At 41.7% G+C, this 19,242-nt stretch overlaps 1 protein-coding gene across 4 annotated transcripts in view; it reads right to left on the reverse strand.

The window, feature by feature from the left end:
• The window catches only part of LOC117501699 (RNA-binding motif, single-stranded-interacting protein 3), a 467,438-nt gene that overhangs the window by 259,802 nt on the left and 188,394 nt on the right, over window positions 1–19,242 (reverse strand). For all 4 annotated transcript variants that reach the window (XM_034160656.1, XM_034160655.1, XM_034160658.1 and 1 more), the window contains exon 4: window positions 6,265–6,356. In XM_034160656.1, coding sequence (XP_034016547.1) covers window positions 6,265–6,356 — 92 coding nt within the window. The remainder of the gene's footprint in view (window positions 1–6,264; window positions 6,357–19,242) is intronic.

The following is a 19,242-nucleotide window of genomic DNA, read 5'->3' on the forward strand; positions in this document are numbered from 1 at the left end:
TCATTTCTGGCCTCGCCTGCATAATGATGTTCCGCTTACGTCCCCTTGTGCCTTATTTTTTTCCTATTGAATAAATCCTATGAAGCATTATTTTTGCAATATATACAATATATCCAGGAATTACTGCTGTTTAAGTACTGTCAGCATATTGTATGTAAACTCACAATATTTGAGGGAGCATCTATGTGCATGCAGATATGAACAGAGGTTTGGATTTATATACTGAATTCACGTGCATTTGCATTTGCACAAATGATTAAAATGCTATGCGTATGCACAAATGTGCACTCGCAAACCCACGCTGCATGGCGATGCTAACGTAGCTTATCTGTGACTTGTGCAGAGGTGAATGACAGGAAGGGAGGTGTGGGGGGGGTGTCCTTTTGGTGTCTAAATTACGGCTCCTCTCGTCCCTCTTGCTGTCACCATCCTTGGGGGAAGGCAAGACAAAAGCAAGGCGATGTTTCATCTCTCATGCCGCCGTGCTTCAAATTCCGAGGGGAGTAAAAGGAGAGAGACAGCAGGCCGTTACATTCGCAGCAGAAGTGGAAATCAAATGATGCTTCTATTTTCCCTTCGTTTCTGTCTCCATGCCTCCTCTGCAGTTGTGCTTAAAAGAAGGCACCTTAATAAAAGCATTTTAGTGGCATCGAGGCAGGAAAAAAAAAAGAAGGTGCAACTTGATTACTGTGACGGTTTTATTTAATGAGCTTAAAGCCTCTGGCTCTGACTTGCTATTCGTTTATTACTTTGTTGTGGAGAGATATATGTGACAAAAAGGAGCAGAGGGACTGAGAGAACGAGGCTTAATGTTCTTACTGTGGAAATCGTAGCGAGCGTGCGCTTCCCTTCACAGCTCACCCAGGCCTTTGTTCCAGAACCGCGGGTCTGGCGTGACATAACTGAAGGCGTAAGAGACACCTTGACAGGTAGACGGCTACGGAGACGGGCTGCTGTTAATTATTGATGGGAATAAATTGCCGTCATTGGATGTTTGGCAGGAGTGTGCATGGATGATGTGAATACAAATGTGTTTATGAATGTGTGAGTGTGAGGCAGGGGAAAAAAACAAACAAACAAACAAAAAACAGCACTACAGGAAGAGAGGCTACAGCACTTCCAAATCAAGAAAACATAAGCAAATGTGGAAAACACAAATGCAAAATAAGCCTGCATCAATTCAACAACAGGTAGCTGCATCACAAAAACACAAATACAACCTGCAGGACATCATGCAACCTCCGTCTCTTTACCTGGCTTCAGTCTACCTGCACCTCCTTCATATGGCCGCGTATTTGTTCTCTACGCTGGCTGATAGAACCCACAACATTACAATCTAACACACACACACACACCTGCATCAATTAACCATCCAGTAGTTGCCTTAAAATGCCTGAGTAATTGGTGGTGGTGGGGGGTGCTTGCAAGTACAGAGAACACAAACAAATAAACCTGAAACACATGCAGAAATTGAATCTGATGATGTATCTGCTGCAAATTCACACGATGCACCCATAAAAATAAAATAAAAACAGACATAATGCAAAGCTCCACAACACAAAGGAAGCACTAACAACACAGAAAGAGGTTTCTGCCGTGCATGCAGGGTATTGTTAACTCTCCTGTGCGTGTGTGTGTGTGCAAAATAACTACGAAATGGCAGGACGGATTTTCACCAAACCTGGTGGGAATGTTACTTATGCCGCGTTCACACTGGACACCACGCGAGCGACGGCGGCGAGAGGTTGCCATGTAATCCCTATGGAAGGACTCGTGGCGCCACAAAAGTCCAAGCCACACAATGTGACGCGATGGACGCGAATCAAGCGACGCAAATAAAGTGAGCGGTTGGTGCCTTTGTGGCGTAATATCGTGTTGAATTGCGTCGCCCTCTTCCCCAAGTTGAAAAATCTGAGCTTTTACATCTTGTCACGCTGCGATGAACAAACAGGGACTGGATATGTAGTGACATGGAGATGTCTGGAGTTTATACTTGATGTGGACATGTCCTGTCTCTGGCAATCAGCCTGTGAGCAGGACTTATGTACCTTTTGTCCTTTATTTATTTAACACAATTATGATAGAGTTTGAGGGGAGAGCGATGAACTGCAGCAGCAGCCAGTTTTTTTTTTCTTTTGTTCACGTGCGCGCGAATGAATCGTCCGTGAAGATAATTTTATTAACTACACAAATGTATAATAAAACAAATGGTGACTGGTTTATAACACAATTATCTTTGAACATTGTGACAATAGAGACACAGGCCTGTAATTAGTCAAAAGATGCTTGCTACCAGATTTAAATAAAGGTATCACTTTTGCCACTTTCATACAATTTGGAACAATTCCAGTTTGAAATGATTTATTGAAAATATGTGTGCGTTTTTGTTTATTTTGTAAAAGTTTCTGCATTGCTGGTGTTGTCTTAATTTTAAGTGTTTGTGGCCTCTATCGGCCACTGTAAGAGAAGGACCCAAGTGGCAATGTGAGGAGGAGCAGGTAGAATAATGGCGGTGATACCTGGTAAAGAGGCATCAGAGAGGTACAGAGAGAGTGTATAAAAGAGAAACTGCTTCCTAATGTCTCTCACAAGTGTGATAACAGCCCAGAACTGTGGGTCCTTCCATTTAGTTAACGGGACAGAAATAAATATATACATAATGCTAATAGAAAATGATTTTGTAAATATGTCCAGGCACAAGTACAAACATTCTTAAAAAGGTCAGCTCTTTTGTGCTGGGATGCAAGGCCTCTCTCTCCTGGAAATATTGACTGAGAAAAGGTGAGCGATGCAAAGTGCGGTCTTAAAACAAAACGGGCAGGGAGCACTCCTTCTTATCTGTATTCTAAGAGCCTGGCCTCTTATAAATATTGGAAGAAGGACACTGGTGGGGAGAGGAAACGGCCAAATGGTGCATTTGAGAAATGGCACACCTGAGCACCACGCGGAATATCATCTCCTCCTGTCAGATCTCATCCCATTTGATCAAAATAATTGCCACCTTCATCGCTATCATCAATTCTGTCATCTTCACTGCCACCATTGCTGTTCTCCGTCTCATCAGGCATCTTTGGCTTGAAGGGGGTGGGAGGAGGCTTTTTTTGTGTGTAGATAAGAGCAAATCAAGACCATCTAGCCTGAGAGAATCACTCATAGTTTACCCTCATGGCTATCACCATATTCATCACTTTAATGCTACTGACATTTTGCTCACCTATTTAGGTATTCTGACACCAGCAAATCATCAAATATTACAAAAATAGCCCGGCTTCACCGTGCAGTCTCATCTATCATGTATGACCGGAGAGGAGACCCTGCTGAGGCTCAGCCTATGATGATTCCTCAGTCTGTGCAAGCATGTAAATGGAAAAACTGCATCAGAAAATGGAGGAAGAAGGACAGGACGATCAGAGCTAGACTGACGTGAGCACTTCCTCAGAAACAAATACAATTTGTGGAGGAAAAGAAATGTGTTAGACAGGCTAAGAGGCCATCATAGTGCCACATTTCCAAAACCAGTATCACAAAGCTGATCGTATGACTCACATATCAACAACAACAACGATAAAAACTTCACTTGCCTGTCCACTTACGTGTCTGCTAAACACACTGTAGATCTTGAGCTGAAACTACTTCAGCACTCCAAGTTTCTATTTCTACAGCCAAAATTTGAGTAAATCACTCCTCAATGTATGTCAGTTGTTATGATGACAAGATAATGGATTCTGATCTTTATTATTCAGAGACTCCAAGTTCCTATTTGATTCACTTGACCATTTTCCCCTGAAAATGACTTGAATTTACTGCATTAACAAGTCTGATTAGCAGGCCTACTCATGGGTCAGCAATTCAATATAGGTACGTTCACATATATAAGAAATAAAATTAAAGGAAAGCTGAACAATCACCCGTCTTTTAATGCAGTGTTTCCCAATCTTGCTTCTGGGGACCCAAAGTACTGTGCATTTTCTATTTCTTCCTGCTCTAACTGCACATAATGAGCTGAATCAGGAGTGTTCCATTGTTGCCACCTGGCCAGTAGCTGAGCTGATCTGGTCTGAGTACAGCAGGGACAAAAGGAGACCACAGTCTTGTTTGAACCCTCAGTGATATCGTGGGATATGACCACTTACGGGGACCTCCATTTAATATATACACAGCATAATGTCACACCGATAAATGGTGTAAGGTTTGTTTTTGGCTGCAATCACCGAAGCAGTCGTGAAAAGTATGTTTTTTTTTGGTTCCCAGTGGAGAAGAAAAGGCGAGGAGGTGGGAGACGTCGTGTTGGTAAGTGTTAGCCTACACAGCTAACCAGAGTAGCTCTGTTCTCTCGCCTGCAAAACCACCTCGACACGTTTGTGCTCCGGATCATAAACAAACCGCAACACATGTCCACTTTCTCACCGCATCCTCACTTTGTCTTTGTATTTTCACTTTGTTTGCATGTAATTTGCCCAAAACCCCATTGAAAAGATGAGATTTTGGTCTGGTAGTGTCGCTTTAAGGACGGCCCACGGCGCCTGACGGTGATCTGCGCTTCGAGGCGGCAGCGTCTCACCGTTTCAAGTTGAAAACTTCCACATTTCAGGCTCTGTTGACCCAGGAAGTCATCAGAGAACAGAGAACTTTCAGAAGAAGTCGGCATGAGGAGTTTATTCGTACATTCCATTGTTAACAGACATTTTGTAATGAAAGAACGTGCGGGCAGAGTCGCATGTCGGGCCGGACCTGGCCGCGGGGGGTCGCGACAGGAAAAACACCTCCGTTGGAAACCTTAACGGGCAAGTTGGAACATGCCCAAGCTGTTAAACAATTTCTCAGTTACTCACTTGTTGAAAGCCATCAAAAGCTGCCTGAATTTTACAAATGGTTTTCAACACGGAGGTGTTTTTCCTGTCGCGCGCACGTCTTTCATTAAAAAATGTCCTTAAACAGTGGAATGTCCGCATAAAGTCCTCATGCCGGCCTCTTCTGAATCTTCTCTGTTCTCTCACGACGTCCTGGGTGAATTAAGCCTTAAATTAGGATGTTTTCAGGTCGAAACAGGCCGAAGACGGCGCCTGGAAGCACTGCGCGACGTCCTGCTCTGTGGGAAGTCCTTACACCGATAGAAACACCCCATAATCTCTCATCAGCCGTTAAACTTTTCACCGAAAACCAGCTTAATTTCTCGAATAGTCCACTCGGATATTCCTCACAGGTCCAGAAAAAATGTTGATAAAGCAACGCGCCCCGTCTCGAGCAGCGTGTGAAACAAAGGAATTCAGCCGAGAGAGCGGGACCACATCTCACTCAAGGCCTGCCCACAGGGAAATTACGTCACCGACGCATGAAAAAACTCACGCATGCGCACGAGGGTTCAAGCATGATTGGTGGAATCGCACGTCATTCAAATCCATATAGTTAAAAAAAATAAATAAAAGGGTCGGTTTATTATCTAATAGACCACGTACAACCAGTCCAACAATCTGCTTGAGGGGACGAGAAGAATCGGGAAAAAATTCCCCTGGAATCCAGGTTTTGCTCACTCTCAAAGTGCACAGTTTTTGGAACAAGTTGTTAACAAATGCTTAACTTTCCAGGTTTTTTCCTCCCTCTTCTTCTTCTACCCCCCTCCCCCGATGAGCGACTATGCCGGTCAATGTGAAAACATTGGGCACACTTCCTAGAGTCTTCTAAAAGTACCACAACTAAAAGAGAATTCGTCATCTGCTTCCACTTTAGCAGGCTAATAACACCGCAGAGCACAGGACAAGTGGCCGGTCAAACGTCAGAGCAGGGCCAGTTTGTGCACCACCAGCCAAAGTGTTGGACGGAATAAAGCAGCACACACTCTCTCACACACACACACAGACGGAAGCAGCCAAGCATACAGGAGTGAAATCTTGACGCTGGCTTGTGTGAGACCACAGTTCTGGCCTGTCACACTCAGCGGGGAGAGAGTGTCAGCAAGATAAAACAGGCCTACATGAACCGCAGTCGCCTTCCAACTTGTCACATAACAATAAACAAACACTTTTAACAACCCACATTTAAGAGACTTCAGATATCAGAGCGAGCGAGTGTGTCATTAAACAGCAAGCGCCGTAGAAAATTACATTCTATAAAAACATGTTTATGGACAAAACCAGTGTGGACGCGGGCGGCTTTCACATCCATCAACATCAATTAGACGTGTTAAGTGTACGATTTTCAAATCCCTGGAGGCAACAACAGAGCGGGAACGTAAGAGGAAGTGCCGATTTGTTGTTTTTATTTTACCTTGGCCATCTGGGCCTGAACCCCGGTGGCTTTAAGCGATGACACGGCCTTCTGCGCCGCAGCCGGGCTGTCGAAATCCACAAAGCCGTAACCTGGAGACAGAAAAGACGGGAGACAGAGAAGAATACAATCAACATTAGTAAAGACAAAAAAAAATGAAGGCGGATGACTAACAAGGATAATGACAGGCACTTGGTAATTGTAGCAGTAATAGGTTGGTAACACAACTACTGAGGCTGCCAGTTCTCATATCTGGTGAGCACTACATTGTTTGATAATTAGCAACACTGACGTTCATAAGGGGATGTTATGCATCTTAATTAGTAGCACGGATGAGCGATTTAGTAATAACAAATCCCGGCACCCTGACTACCTACATGCATGCAAAAACACACGTGAAGCACATGACCACTGATATGAACACTCAACAAAGATCTTACTTGTATTTCAATAATTTTTTTTTCCAAGGAGAATGAATATTGTGATTTTAAAAAGATATACCCGAGGGGTCACCTAGGGACAGCTTAGTGCCCACATGGTGCACTTGATTCTATGACAATTCATCCCAATTTATCACAACCAGTGCCCATTCCGGAAGGCTTAAAACTTGTGCAAAATCAACATACAGGTGTATACTTGATCTGTTGTGCCTACCCTGAGCCAAAAACGAGAATCTGGAACAATATGTTCCACACGAGGGGTCGACTGGTTCTCGCCCAGGATGGTTTTGGGACAAATGGACTGTATTTATTTAAAGCTTTTTGCATTTGATGCAGATGCTCAAAGTGCTTTAAATCATGCCTCACACACAGTATCAGATTACTGTTATGTAAGGTGCTCAACCGCACAAGGGATGTAAGGGACGTTCAGTGATTTCCCAGTATGACAGGGACTCGAACCAAGGATAGTCGGATCCCAAGCCCACCTCTAAAACTTCAAGACCAATTATTTGCAAACTTAAGAATGAAGGGGCCCACTTTCAAATCTGAAAAGCAAGCACCCAAAACCTTTAATCGCAGTCTTGACAAAATGAAGTGTGTGTGCCTGTGTCTGTCTGTCTATCTATCTATCTATCTATCTATCTATCTATCTATCTATCTATCTATCTATCTATCTATCTATCTATCTATCTATCTATCTATCTATCTATCTATCTATCTATCTATCTATCTATCTATCTATCTATCTATCTATCTATCTATCTATCTATCTATCTATCTATCTATCTAACTTTGCATTTTGTATCACCACTTATCCATCTTCATGATGAAGTGGTATAGAGGAGGATTTTCTTAAAAAGAAGACCTGAAAGTTTAGCTACAAATTGCCAGAAGGTGCACCTGAGATGCAAGCTTGGATTTGATCTGTTTTGGGGAAAGAAAATCCTTCTCTGCTCTACTCCACTATGAAGCTAAGAGTAGTGATGCAAAATGCAGAATATGCACTGTGCACAATTTCTCCAGTCACAGCCACATAAGCCCATAACTTCTCCTGGGTTGTCTGGGTGTCTTGGTGGCTTTCCTCACTCTTCTCCTTCTTGCACAGTCACTCAGTTTTTGAGAACTGTCTATTCCATGTCACTGTCTACTACCATAAAGTGCCATACTCTTTGTATTTCTTTGTAATTAATGTAAATAAAGTCCAAGACATATTCAGTGGCAGCTTTACCATCAGAGAGCCTCGTCCACAACCACCACAAAAGCCTCCAAGCTGTCACTGATGTTAAAGGGAGCAACATATGGTATTAAGAAAAGGAGCATGTAAACTTTTGATCAGGGTCATTTGGGTGGTTTGTGTTGTCGTTGTGTGGGCCGCTGAAGAGGAGGTACTGCTGGCCCACCACCACAAGATGGCGCCCTGCTTGGAGTGCGGGCTCCAAGCACGAGAGGGCGTTGGCTTTGCTGGAGGTGACAGCTGTCATCAATCAACACAAGCTGTCACCCATCACCACCACTACAAAGACCGGACTGCAACTCCACCTCCTCGCCGAGAAATCAACTACCATTCAGGTAATTTCTCTGCTGCCTGACACTGTGTGTGTTTAACCTGAACTTCTATTTGCAGCCGTTTTCCTGGAGTGTTTCCTTATCTGGAGGATTGGCGTTTGGTGTGACAGCGACGGCTTCGCCTCACACCCCAACTCAGATAAGTGGTTGACCAGGAGCTGCACGAGTGTGTGTGATTGGAGGTGGAGATTTTCCCTCCTTTACTTAAGACAGACTGTGGGATTACTGAGTGTGCGAACTCACACTCATCTGGACTGTTTCTGTTTTCTGCCAGCAGTACCGGGTCTGACTGCTGAAGACAGCGGCCACCTGGGGCGCAGGGCTTGGCGGCTCCGGTGTTCTTCAGCTCCGTTGGTGGTGGAAGCTGTGTGGGGATCCGGCTCTTCTCTCTCCAGGCATCTTCTATCGTCGAGCCTGCCCACACGTCACCTGGTGTATGATTGACAGTCCACCATATTGTTATTGTCTGTACGTTGTTGTGCGATTCACAACATTAAATTGTTACTTTTTGGCTTATCCATTGTCCATTCATTAACGCCCCCTGTTGTGGGTCCGTGTCACTTCACTTTCACAACAGTCATTATGATTTAAAAAGAGTAAACCTGGTTGTTTGACAATAAATAGCTTCACCCAACCACTAACCGTGAGTGAAAAAAAGTGTTTGTGTTATCATTCATATTCTCTGAAAAATGGCCAAAAAAAAAAAAAAAAAAAAATCGCCAATTTTTTTGGCCATTTATCAGAGAATATGAATGACAACACAAAATCTTTTATGACTCAGGGTTAGTGGTTGTGTGAAGCCATGTAATCATAATGACAACAGAAACTAACCAAATGACCCTGATCACAAGTTTATATACCCTGGTCATTTTGGCATGATTACATGCACATAAGTTGACACAAACGGGTTTGAATGGCTACAAAAGTTAACCATCCTCACCTGTGATCTGTTTTCTTGTAATCAGTGTGTGAATAAAAGGTCAGTTTCTGGGTTCCTGACAGACCCTTGCATCTCTCATCCAGTGTTGCACTGACGTTTCTGGTTTCTGAGGCATTGGGAATGCAAACAAATTGTCAAGAAAAGGCAATTGAACTCTATAAAGCAGGAAAGGGATATAAAAAGATATCCAAGGGACTGAGAATGTCAATCAGCAGTGTTCAAACTCTAATTAAGAAGTGGAAAATGAGTGATTCTGTTGGAACCAATCCACGGTCAGGTAGGCCAACAAAAATTTCAGCAACAGGTGCCAGGAAAATTGTTCAGGATGCAAAGAAAAACCCACAAATGACTTCAGCTGAAATACAGGGCTCTCTGAAAAAAGTGGTATGGCTGTTTCAAGATGCACAATAAGGAGGCAATTGAAGAAAAATGGGCTGCATGGTTGAGTCGCCAGAAGAAAGCCATTACTACGGAAATGCTACAAAGTATCCCGCTTACAATACGCACAGAGAACAAAGTAATTTGAAGTAATGAGACCAAAATTAAACATTTTGGCCACAACCATAAACATTACATTTGGAGAGGAATCAACAAGGCCTATGATAAAAGGTACACCCTTCCTACTGTGAAGCACAGAGGTAGACTGCTGATGTTTTAAGGATATGTGAGCTACAAAGTCACAGCATCATTTTATCAGAAAATATTGGCGGAAACTTTGCACTCATTAGTCCAGATGTTGCACATGAGACGTACTTGGCTGTTCCAACATGACAATGATCCAAAACACAAGGCAAAGTCAATGTGTCATTGGCTACAGCAGAATAAAGTGAAGGTTCTGGAGTGGCCATCTCAGTCTCCTGACCTCAATATCATTGAGCCACTCTGGGGAGATCTCAAACATGCAAGACAGCCCAGGAACTGGAGGCTTTTTGGCAAGAAGAATGGGCAGCTTTACCATCAGACACAATAAAGCGCCTTGTCCACAACTACCACAAAAGACTCCAAGCTGTCATTGGTGTTAAAACGGCAATACACCATATTAAGAATGGGGGTATGTAAACGTTTGATCAGGGTCATTTAGGTAGTTTCTGTTGTTTTTTTAAAAAGAGTAAACACCGCGAGTTGGCAAAAAATGGCTTCACACAACCACTAACCATGAGTGAAAAAAGGTTTTTGTGTTATCATTCATATTCTCTGAAAAATGCCCCCCCCCCCCCCCCCCCAAAAAAAATAAATAAAAAAATTCAGCCAGGGTATGTAAATTTTGAGCACAACTGTATAACACACACACACACACACACACACACACATACATATATATATATATATATATATATATATATATATATATATATATATATATATATGAAATGTAAGGCTAACCAAGGTAAGTGAATAATTACACACAATTTAAATCACATAGCTTTGTTTAATTATTTCAAATGACACAATTTATATTTAATGATCTCTCATGGCCTGCACTTTGGAAACCACTGCTCTCAACCATCATGTCTGACATTTATTACAGACAGCACTTTCAAATCTTCTGACTGGAATTGCTATATAAATACTTTTCTTTTGCCATTATTATTATTATTATTATTATTATTATTATTATTATTATTATTAAAATTCCAGAATGAATTCCCACAAATAAATATTTTATCAACTATAAAAATTGTTGTAGTTTTGTGATATACTACAGAAATAAAAGCACTTTAGAACTTTTAATTAACGTTACATTACTTTACATTTCACCACAGAGAAATTGTTGTCAATTTTGGGAAAAATCAAACAGGTTATGTATACCAGCTGCAAAGATTGGTTAACAGTCTCCTTGTTTCCTAATAAGTGCAAACACTGCGTTGGTGGGTGTTATAGCATGTTCATACACAGACAGACACGTGGGCTAATTCCTCAGAATATTACAGAGTCATTTTCAGTTTTAAGATATTCTGCCTTTTTTATTTTCTGAGAGCGTGAAACCAGCTGTCCCACATCGTGTTGCATATTAACATAACCCCATTTCATAGCCGCCATAATCCTCTCCCCAGTAACAAATCTTTCAAAGCTTGACAGCGCACCGGAGCCGCTGCCATTCCTCTTCCTCCTCACACAGTCACTCTCTTCCATCTCTGTCCATCCTGCTCACTTGTCTGTGCGCTTTCTGTCTGTCTCCCTCACGTTCTCTCACCTGCGTCCGTATTTTTCCTGACATCAACAGCCACCGGCCCCCGTCTTGAAATTCATCAGCAGAGCAAAGCAGCGGGAATGAAATGTGCAGCTGTGATTTATGAGTTATTGTGATCCAGACGTTCTCTGGGACGTATTGGAGACAGTAGGTCATGTCTGTGTTAATTAAAATTTGGTGGGGGATTAAAAGAAGTCAATGGCGCCCTCTGATCCACTGTATCAGACGGAAACTGTAATTAGAAAAGCGTAATGGGTGCGAACAAATGATGTACAAATGATGACAGTCATCATTTGTGCGCATGCGCACAGACAACACCGTCGCCCGCAGACATGCCACGTGCTTCCTGTCTGCGTATGTGTGTGTCCTGTGAAAGAGTGTGGTGAAATGTGAAAATTACAACCTGAGGCCAAAGAGAAATCGAGCAAGAGGACTGATTAATGGCCCACTGATAGAGAGTGGGGGGGGGGGGGGGGGGCTCTTTAATTGTGGAAATATGAAGAGTTGGAGGAAAAACATCTGGATTCAAACACAGTCTTAAAAAATTCATATGCCCTGGATTATTTTGGAATTAAACCAAGCAGCAATCTCCACTGCTGAAAAATGAAGCCAAAACAAAGTATCAAAAGCTTCAGCTCCTTGAGTGGCCAGTTGAGGATGGTTCCAAAAGTTAATTAATCCCCAAAGAACCCCATGTCAAAATGTCAAACTTTACATTAGAAATAAGCATTTTTACAGTGGTATCAAACCAGTTTTGGTCTATATAAATAGTTTCTTGATTCATAATAAGTGTACAGGGGAGAATTTTTATTCAACTCCTTAGTTTATTCCATTTTAAGCCATAAATGGGTGTGCTAATTTGTGCTTTTGTATTAAAGTACTTTTTTGTTGTAATTTTAAAATTATTATTAACTGTATTATTGCTTGAATATTATGTTTTAGTTGCAGCTGATATTGTGAAGTACTTTGTATTTAGACTGTGAAAGCGCTACACAAAGAAATTATTATTATTATTATTATTATTATTATTAGTAGTAGTAGTAGTAGAAGAAGAAGTAAAATGATGCATATTTAGGGATGTTGTTGATTTGACCAGGTGCTAAAAGGCTGCTAGCAGGTACCTGCTAACAGGCCGGTGACTGGGCATTTTAACACAATGACACAAATTGCTGTGTGGTTACATATACAGATAGACCATCTAAGAAATCAGTGTCCTGTATTTTTACAGGACATGATTTTAGTTTTTTTTTATTATAATTTGTATGTTAGGACTGTTAGTAGTAGTTAGCAGGTAGCTGGTAACATTAGCTACACTGATAGTGTCACAGTTACTGAGGCTACCTGCTGTTCATAATTTTTATTACCTACAACAAAGTGACCCCATTATTAAAGCCACTGCTCAGTCCACACAAAAAAGAAAAAAAAGTGTTAACTAGTCACTTGAACCCAGTTAAGATTTGTTAGCTTTAGTGAGCTCAGTAACGTTAAAACAGGTGGGCATAATTTGGCTCGCCTATCTTGCTCCAACTCTTTACCCATTGGTGGGTTAGCCTGGAGTCAGGTGGAGTCAGGTACTGCCAAACTGGTGTCACCCAGAACCAACCCAGTTTGATTTCAAACCTTGCATTGCAGAAAATTCATACGTATGTGAAGCCACAGAGGGTGCGTCCAACATTTATCAGCAACTTCCACCTTCAATTCATTAGATAAACCCATAAATCTTACAATTTCATTTGTGCTTTAAGTGACCAACTAAAACATCATGACCCATATAAGGGTGGTTTTAAAGTAACTTAAAGGCACTGATATTGCTTTTAAAGTGTGCAGCCCTGTGGGCTATGGCTGATTTTCTTTAATAAGAGGAATATTCAATGGGTGCATTCTTGGGAACTCCAATTACAAATTTAATATTCACCCCACTACCACCTGGAGTACACTTATCAAACTTTAAGCAGAGAAGGATTTTAAAGAATGCTGACCTATATTCAAAGCACTCTGAATGAGTGACGAAGGAGTGAGGGAAAGCAAGAAAGGACGTGTACAAAAGAAAGGAGTCATTCTGGGTCAACCTCACGCATGAAGACGACTAAACTGACATTGATGGCCTCCAGTAATCAACGCAGATCCTTGCACTGTGACTGGAGCTTATACATGCTTAATGATTTTATAAATGTTTCATCTGTAGCCACAGGGTAAAACTGTTAAAGAGTTGTTTAGTCAGAAAACAGAATAACAGCTGAGAAACATCTCAAGTGCCTTTTTACTGTCATCAGGCAGAACCTTGTAGAGGTTATCAGAAAGTCTTGACGCTTCATTTGTGCATGAGCAAGTATTTAGATTTTTTGCCAACAACTATGCAGATGAACAAAGGCTAAAGTCTTTACGGTCCTAATGCTTTTTGTCTTACTGAGACGTGGACGCCAACCAATGATCTAAGACTATGACTATATGTCTAGTAAGTCCCATGGGAGGATCAATGGATACTGGTGGAATGACTCTGTGTTAAATGAGTGGTTACTTTGGGAGACTAAAGCTCTATTTGGACAGGACTAGATTTTTGTGGGGATGGAGGATGAAGTAATAATTAACAGCATTTTTCAGTGATTTTTGTTTTCTGCCATTTATCTCAAGTAAGGCAGCACTTAGAAGCATTTGGAAGACATGCAAAGAGCAGAAATTTTGAATTCACGCTAGAGGTTTGTTTATGTAGAATTTGTCTATGAATTTGTTCACATTTATTATAGCTACAGCCTCTGAAATCATGTGGTCATGTTCATGTCGGTGTCTCTCTTCTGTGTTCCCTCACTGTGGGCCTTCAGAAGTAGTGCAGCACACACTATGAACAGCACACTTTAGCATGCACAAATCAAGTCTGGGAGCATGCGCTGGTGCTGCTTCCACAACATCGTGGCACCACCTTACATCATAGATGGCAACTACCCAGGCAGACAACCAGTCCATCCCCACATCTCCAAAATAACCATCTATCTGCCATAGCCAGGTAAAGAGTGGATGTTCCCTTGGCCTTCTTCAGCCACTGAGGTCCTCAACTTTCAGGCACTGATGTGCTGGATCATGCATAGCAAAATGCATCACATGGCCAAAATGTTGAAGCTGATGCTCCATCACAGTGCATATGATACTCCTCATCTTAGTCTCACTAAGTAACCACTCCTTTGATACAAAGTAATTCAATCTGTATCCAAGAATTCTCCAAAGAGACCTAGTATCAAAGACATCAACGTCACTGGTTAGGGTCCAAGTCTCACAACCATACTGTAAAACAGGAAGTACCAGGTCTTGGACCCAGTGATTAGGCCTAAGATATCAGCATTGCCAAACACCTCTGTTCTCCAACCATGACTGTAAGCTCTTCCCAAACATCTCTTGATCTCAAAGGGTGAGAACCCATCAATATCACTACTAAGATAAGTCTGAATGTTTGACACTTTCACCACATACATATACACTCCTGATGGCCACGAGTCCACAAAGTTATTCAAAGCCTCAGTCTTAGTCTTGATCCAGGACAATTGCAAAACCAGACACTCAGATTCCTCACTCAACTTCTCAAGTGCTGCAATCAGAGTATCCACTGATTTTTCAAAGCATCAACCACAAAGTCAAAGTCAGTACACCTTTCCTTGCCAACAAAAGCATGCAAGTCATTGGTTTCCACAACCCTATGCCACACCCAGTCAATGTAAGCACTGAACAGTGTAGCCAAAACATATCCCTGCAAAAAATCAGTTTTCACTGGGAAAAACTCAGCGTCTCTGCCTCCGCTCCAGACAGCACTCACAGTAACTGTGTGTAGGCTGGCTATGATGTCCAGTAACTTCTTGTGGATCACATGAATTCTCAGAATGTCCCATAGTGCGACACATACAAAATCAAGGGGACAGGACATAAGTATACAGTGCAGGACTGCCTAATTCTGTCCCACTCACAGCTAATTAACTCTGATAGGTGTGTCCAGCCAATGAAGAGCTGAGACACACCAGAATTAAATAATCAGTTATGAGTGGAGCAAGCAGACATGAAAACACGGAGGGCAGATGCTCTCTAGAACAGATTTGGGCAGCTCTGATATACAACCCCTATTCCAATGAAGTTGGGACATTGTGTAAAATGCAAATAAAAACAGAATACAGTGATTTGCAAATCCTCTTCAACCTATATTTAATTTAATACACCACAAAGACAAGATATTTAATGTTCAAACTGATAAACATTTTTGTGCAAATATTTGCTCATTTTGAAATGGATGCCTGCAACACATTTCAAAAAACTTGGGATGGGGCAACAAAAGACTGGGAAAGTTGATGAAAGCTCAAAGAACACCTAATTGAAAACAGATGAGTGTCATGATTGGTTGTAAAAGGAGCATCCCCAAAAGGCTCAGCCGTTTACAAGCAAAGATGAGGTGAGGATCACCACCTTGTGAACAACTGAGTGAAAAAATAGTCCAACAGTTTAAGAACAATGTTTCTCAATGTTCAGTTGCAAAGAATTTAGGGATTCCATCATCTACAGTCCATAATATAATCAGAAGATTCAGAGAATCTGGAGAACTTTCTACACATAAGTGGCAAGGCCGAAAACCAACACTGAATGCTCGTGACCTTCGATCCCTCAGGCGGCACAACATTAAAAACCGAAATCACTGTGTAAAGGATCTTACTGCGTGGGCTCAGGAAGACTTCAGAAAACCATTGTCAATTAACACAGTTTATCGCTACATCTACAAGTGCAAGTTAAAACTCTACCATGCAAAGCGAAAGCCATCCATCAACAACATCCAGAAATGCCATCGCCTTCTCTGGGCCCGAGCTCATTTGAAATGGACAGATGCAAAGTGGAAAAGTGTGCTATGGTCTGATGAGCCCACATTTCAAATTATTTTTTGGAAATCATGGGCATTGTGTCCTCTGGACAAAATAGGAAAAAGAAAATCCAGATTATTACCAGCGCAAAGTTTAAAAGCCAGCATCTGTGATGGTATGGGGGTGTGTTAGTGCCCATGGCATGGGCAACTTTCACATCTGTGATGGCACCATTAATGCTGAAAGATATATCCAGGTTTTGGAGCAACACATGCTGCCATCCAAGCAACGTCTTTTTCAGGGACGTCCCTGCTTATTTCAACAAGACAATGCCAAGCCACATTCTGCACGTGTTACAACAGCATGGCTTCGTAGTAAAAGAGTGCGGGTACTAGACTGGCCTGCCTGCAGTCCAGATGTGTCACCTATTGAAAATGTGGCACATTATTAACTGCAAAATATGACAACAGAGACCCCGGACTGTTGAACAACTAAAGTCGTACATCACACAAGAATGGGAAAGAATTCCACCTACAAAGCTTCAACAATTACTGTCCTCAGTTCCCAAACACTTATTGAGTGTTGTTAGAAGGAAAGGTGATGTAACACAGTGGTAAACATACCACTGTCCCAGCTTTTTTGAAACGGCATCTATTTCAAAATGAGCAAATATTTGCACAAAAACAATAAAGTTCATCAGTTTGAATATTAAATATCTTGTCTTTGTGGTGTATTCAATTGAATATAGGTTGAAGAGGATTTGCAGATCATTATATTCTGTTTTTCTTTACATTTTACACAACGTCCCAACTTCATTGGGATTGGGGTTGTAGTGCTAGTATACAAGGGGTTCAGAGCACCTTCTTTCGGACATGCAGCCACACTGCATGAAGCACAGACCTCTGTGTAGAGTACAAATAGCAAAAGTTAATCCAGCAGATAAGGTAAAGCTTAGTAAGAAATTGATTCTGAGTGGCAGTAGTACATCAGCACTATTTATTGAATAGCCACTCCTATTACTGTCATTTATACTGAACTTTCTTATCCTGGCAGAATCAACCACAAATATTACAGACCTGCTGCAGTAAAATTTGATAGATCCATCTCCTCATATAAAACTAGACCCGTCCAAATAGGGCATAAAATGAGGGGCATCACTTGCATGAGGAAACATTTGCTCCATTTTTGGCCTTTTGGCACATTTCTCTGGATATGATCCAGCATGTACTTTCCTTAGTGTTAAGAAGAACCTCAGTGGCAGTATGGGAAGGGGATGACCTTGTTTCACCTGGCTGCAATAAACAGATGGTTACTTTCTAGAGATGGGGTTGGACCATTTTTATGCCTAAGTGGTTGCCATCCAGGACCCGTGATTATTCCATAACCAGTGCATGCACCCAGACCTGACCTCAAAAAAGCAAAAAAAGCAGAGTTAAAGCTCACCTGTTCATGCACTAATTTGAACCTTAACAGTTATGACTGTGCGTCCCTTTAAGTTACAGAGGCAGGTTGATGTGTCACTTTTCACAATTGCTCTGTGAATGGACACACACAGTTGTTGCTTTAGATAGGCCCCTTTGAAGTACACGGAGCGGGTGTAGCACTGGGCTTGATGCGGGTACTCTGGAAACAGAGGGCGAGTTGGCGAGGTGTTACTTTGAAGCCTCTGCAGAAACGTGCACTTCAAATCAATACTTTGCTGTCACTTAAACGCGGCACTCTAAGCGACACACTACATGTGTGTTTGCTGTTAGCTCTGCAGAGCCACGCTTACATGCACATACCATAACACACTCTCTGTGGATAGTGTGCCTGCGCACCATATCATATTTTCTGGTGTGGCTCTAATTGGGAGCCTGTCAAGATAAAAACACCATCTTCAGTCACTTACAATATATACCGCAGTGTTGTCGCCGCTGTGACTGAATCTGTGTGTGTCTACGAGGACACTCGCTCATATCGTCCCCCTGTGGAGGTTTGGAGCTACGGCAGACGCCACCTCGGGCTATGCTCCAGACAAAAGTCGTCACCGTAGACTGGAGATAAGGGACTCATTACAGTGCATGTATCTCCGTATCAATCATTCATGCATCATTCATGCATTCACTGTCAAATTATGCTAATCCTAATTACTTCTGGGAAAATTACCATTTTTTATCTGTTAATAGTCACGATTGTTTAGGGTTTCCTACCCGTTATATCCACCACCACTTTTCTCAATATTTCCATTTTTCACATTCTCATATTCAACGCTAATGATCCCATTTTGTACGGTATACAATGGCATAATAATGCCATAAGTATAAATAATAAATCAACAAGTCACGGGGCATGACAGTGGCGTACGGGACAAAACTGTGAAATTGTTTACATTCCTGTGAGTCATCAAGAAGAGTTCTGAAGACACAGAAGATTAATCTTTGTGCTTACACGTATTTTAGTAATTTGCACGTTACAAGAATAAAATTAATTACTGTTAATGCAGGAGAAAGATGGGCCAGTCCATGGACAATGCTAGTAATAACGGTTTTGATTCATCGTGCACCAATAGTACTGCGTTCTATTCCATCACATGCAAATCCTTTTTGACCTTGGTGCAGCAGTTACACAGCTGTTCCTTTGTTAATCATTATCTTTATACAGAAAAAAATGTATTTAAAGGGAAATAGAGCAAAATATTTTTTTTACTTTCCATTTTAATGTTAAGTATGGATGAGGTGTCATTTTCAAGTTGCACAATTCTGCATTTGTGCATGTGGAAACCCCATGACTAGAAGCAGAATTTATGCCTGTAACAGCTGATTCTAGACATCTGTGGCACGTGACACCAAGCCTGAGCACCTTTGTGCTGTGAGAGCCATCCAATGTGTCGGGCTGCGCACTGTGCAATGCGCTCACATGGTCTGACCATCACAAATCAAATCAAGCTTAGCTTATGGCACAGATGCATTGGTCAATTTCAAGGAAGGTCAAGTTATTGGATCCTGCCATTAAATTTTTAATTCAATTCAACTT

The sequence above is a fragment of the Thalassophryne amazonica genome, chromosome 20 (assembly GCF_902500255.1).
Source record: "Thalassophryne amazonica chromosome 20, fThaAma1.1, whole genome shotgun sequence".
NCBI classification, from domain to species: Eukaryota; Metazoa; Chordata; class Actinopteri; order Batrachoidiformes; family Batrachoididae; genus Thalassophryne; species Thalassophryne amazonica.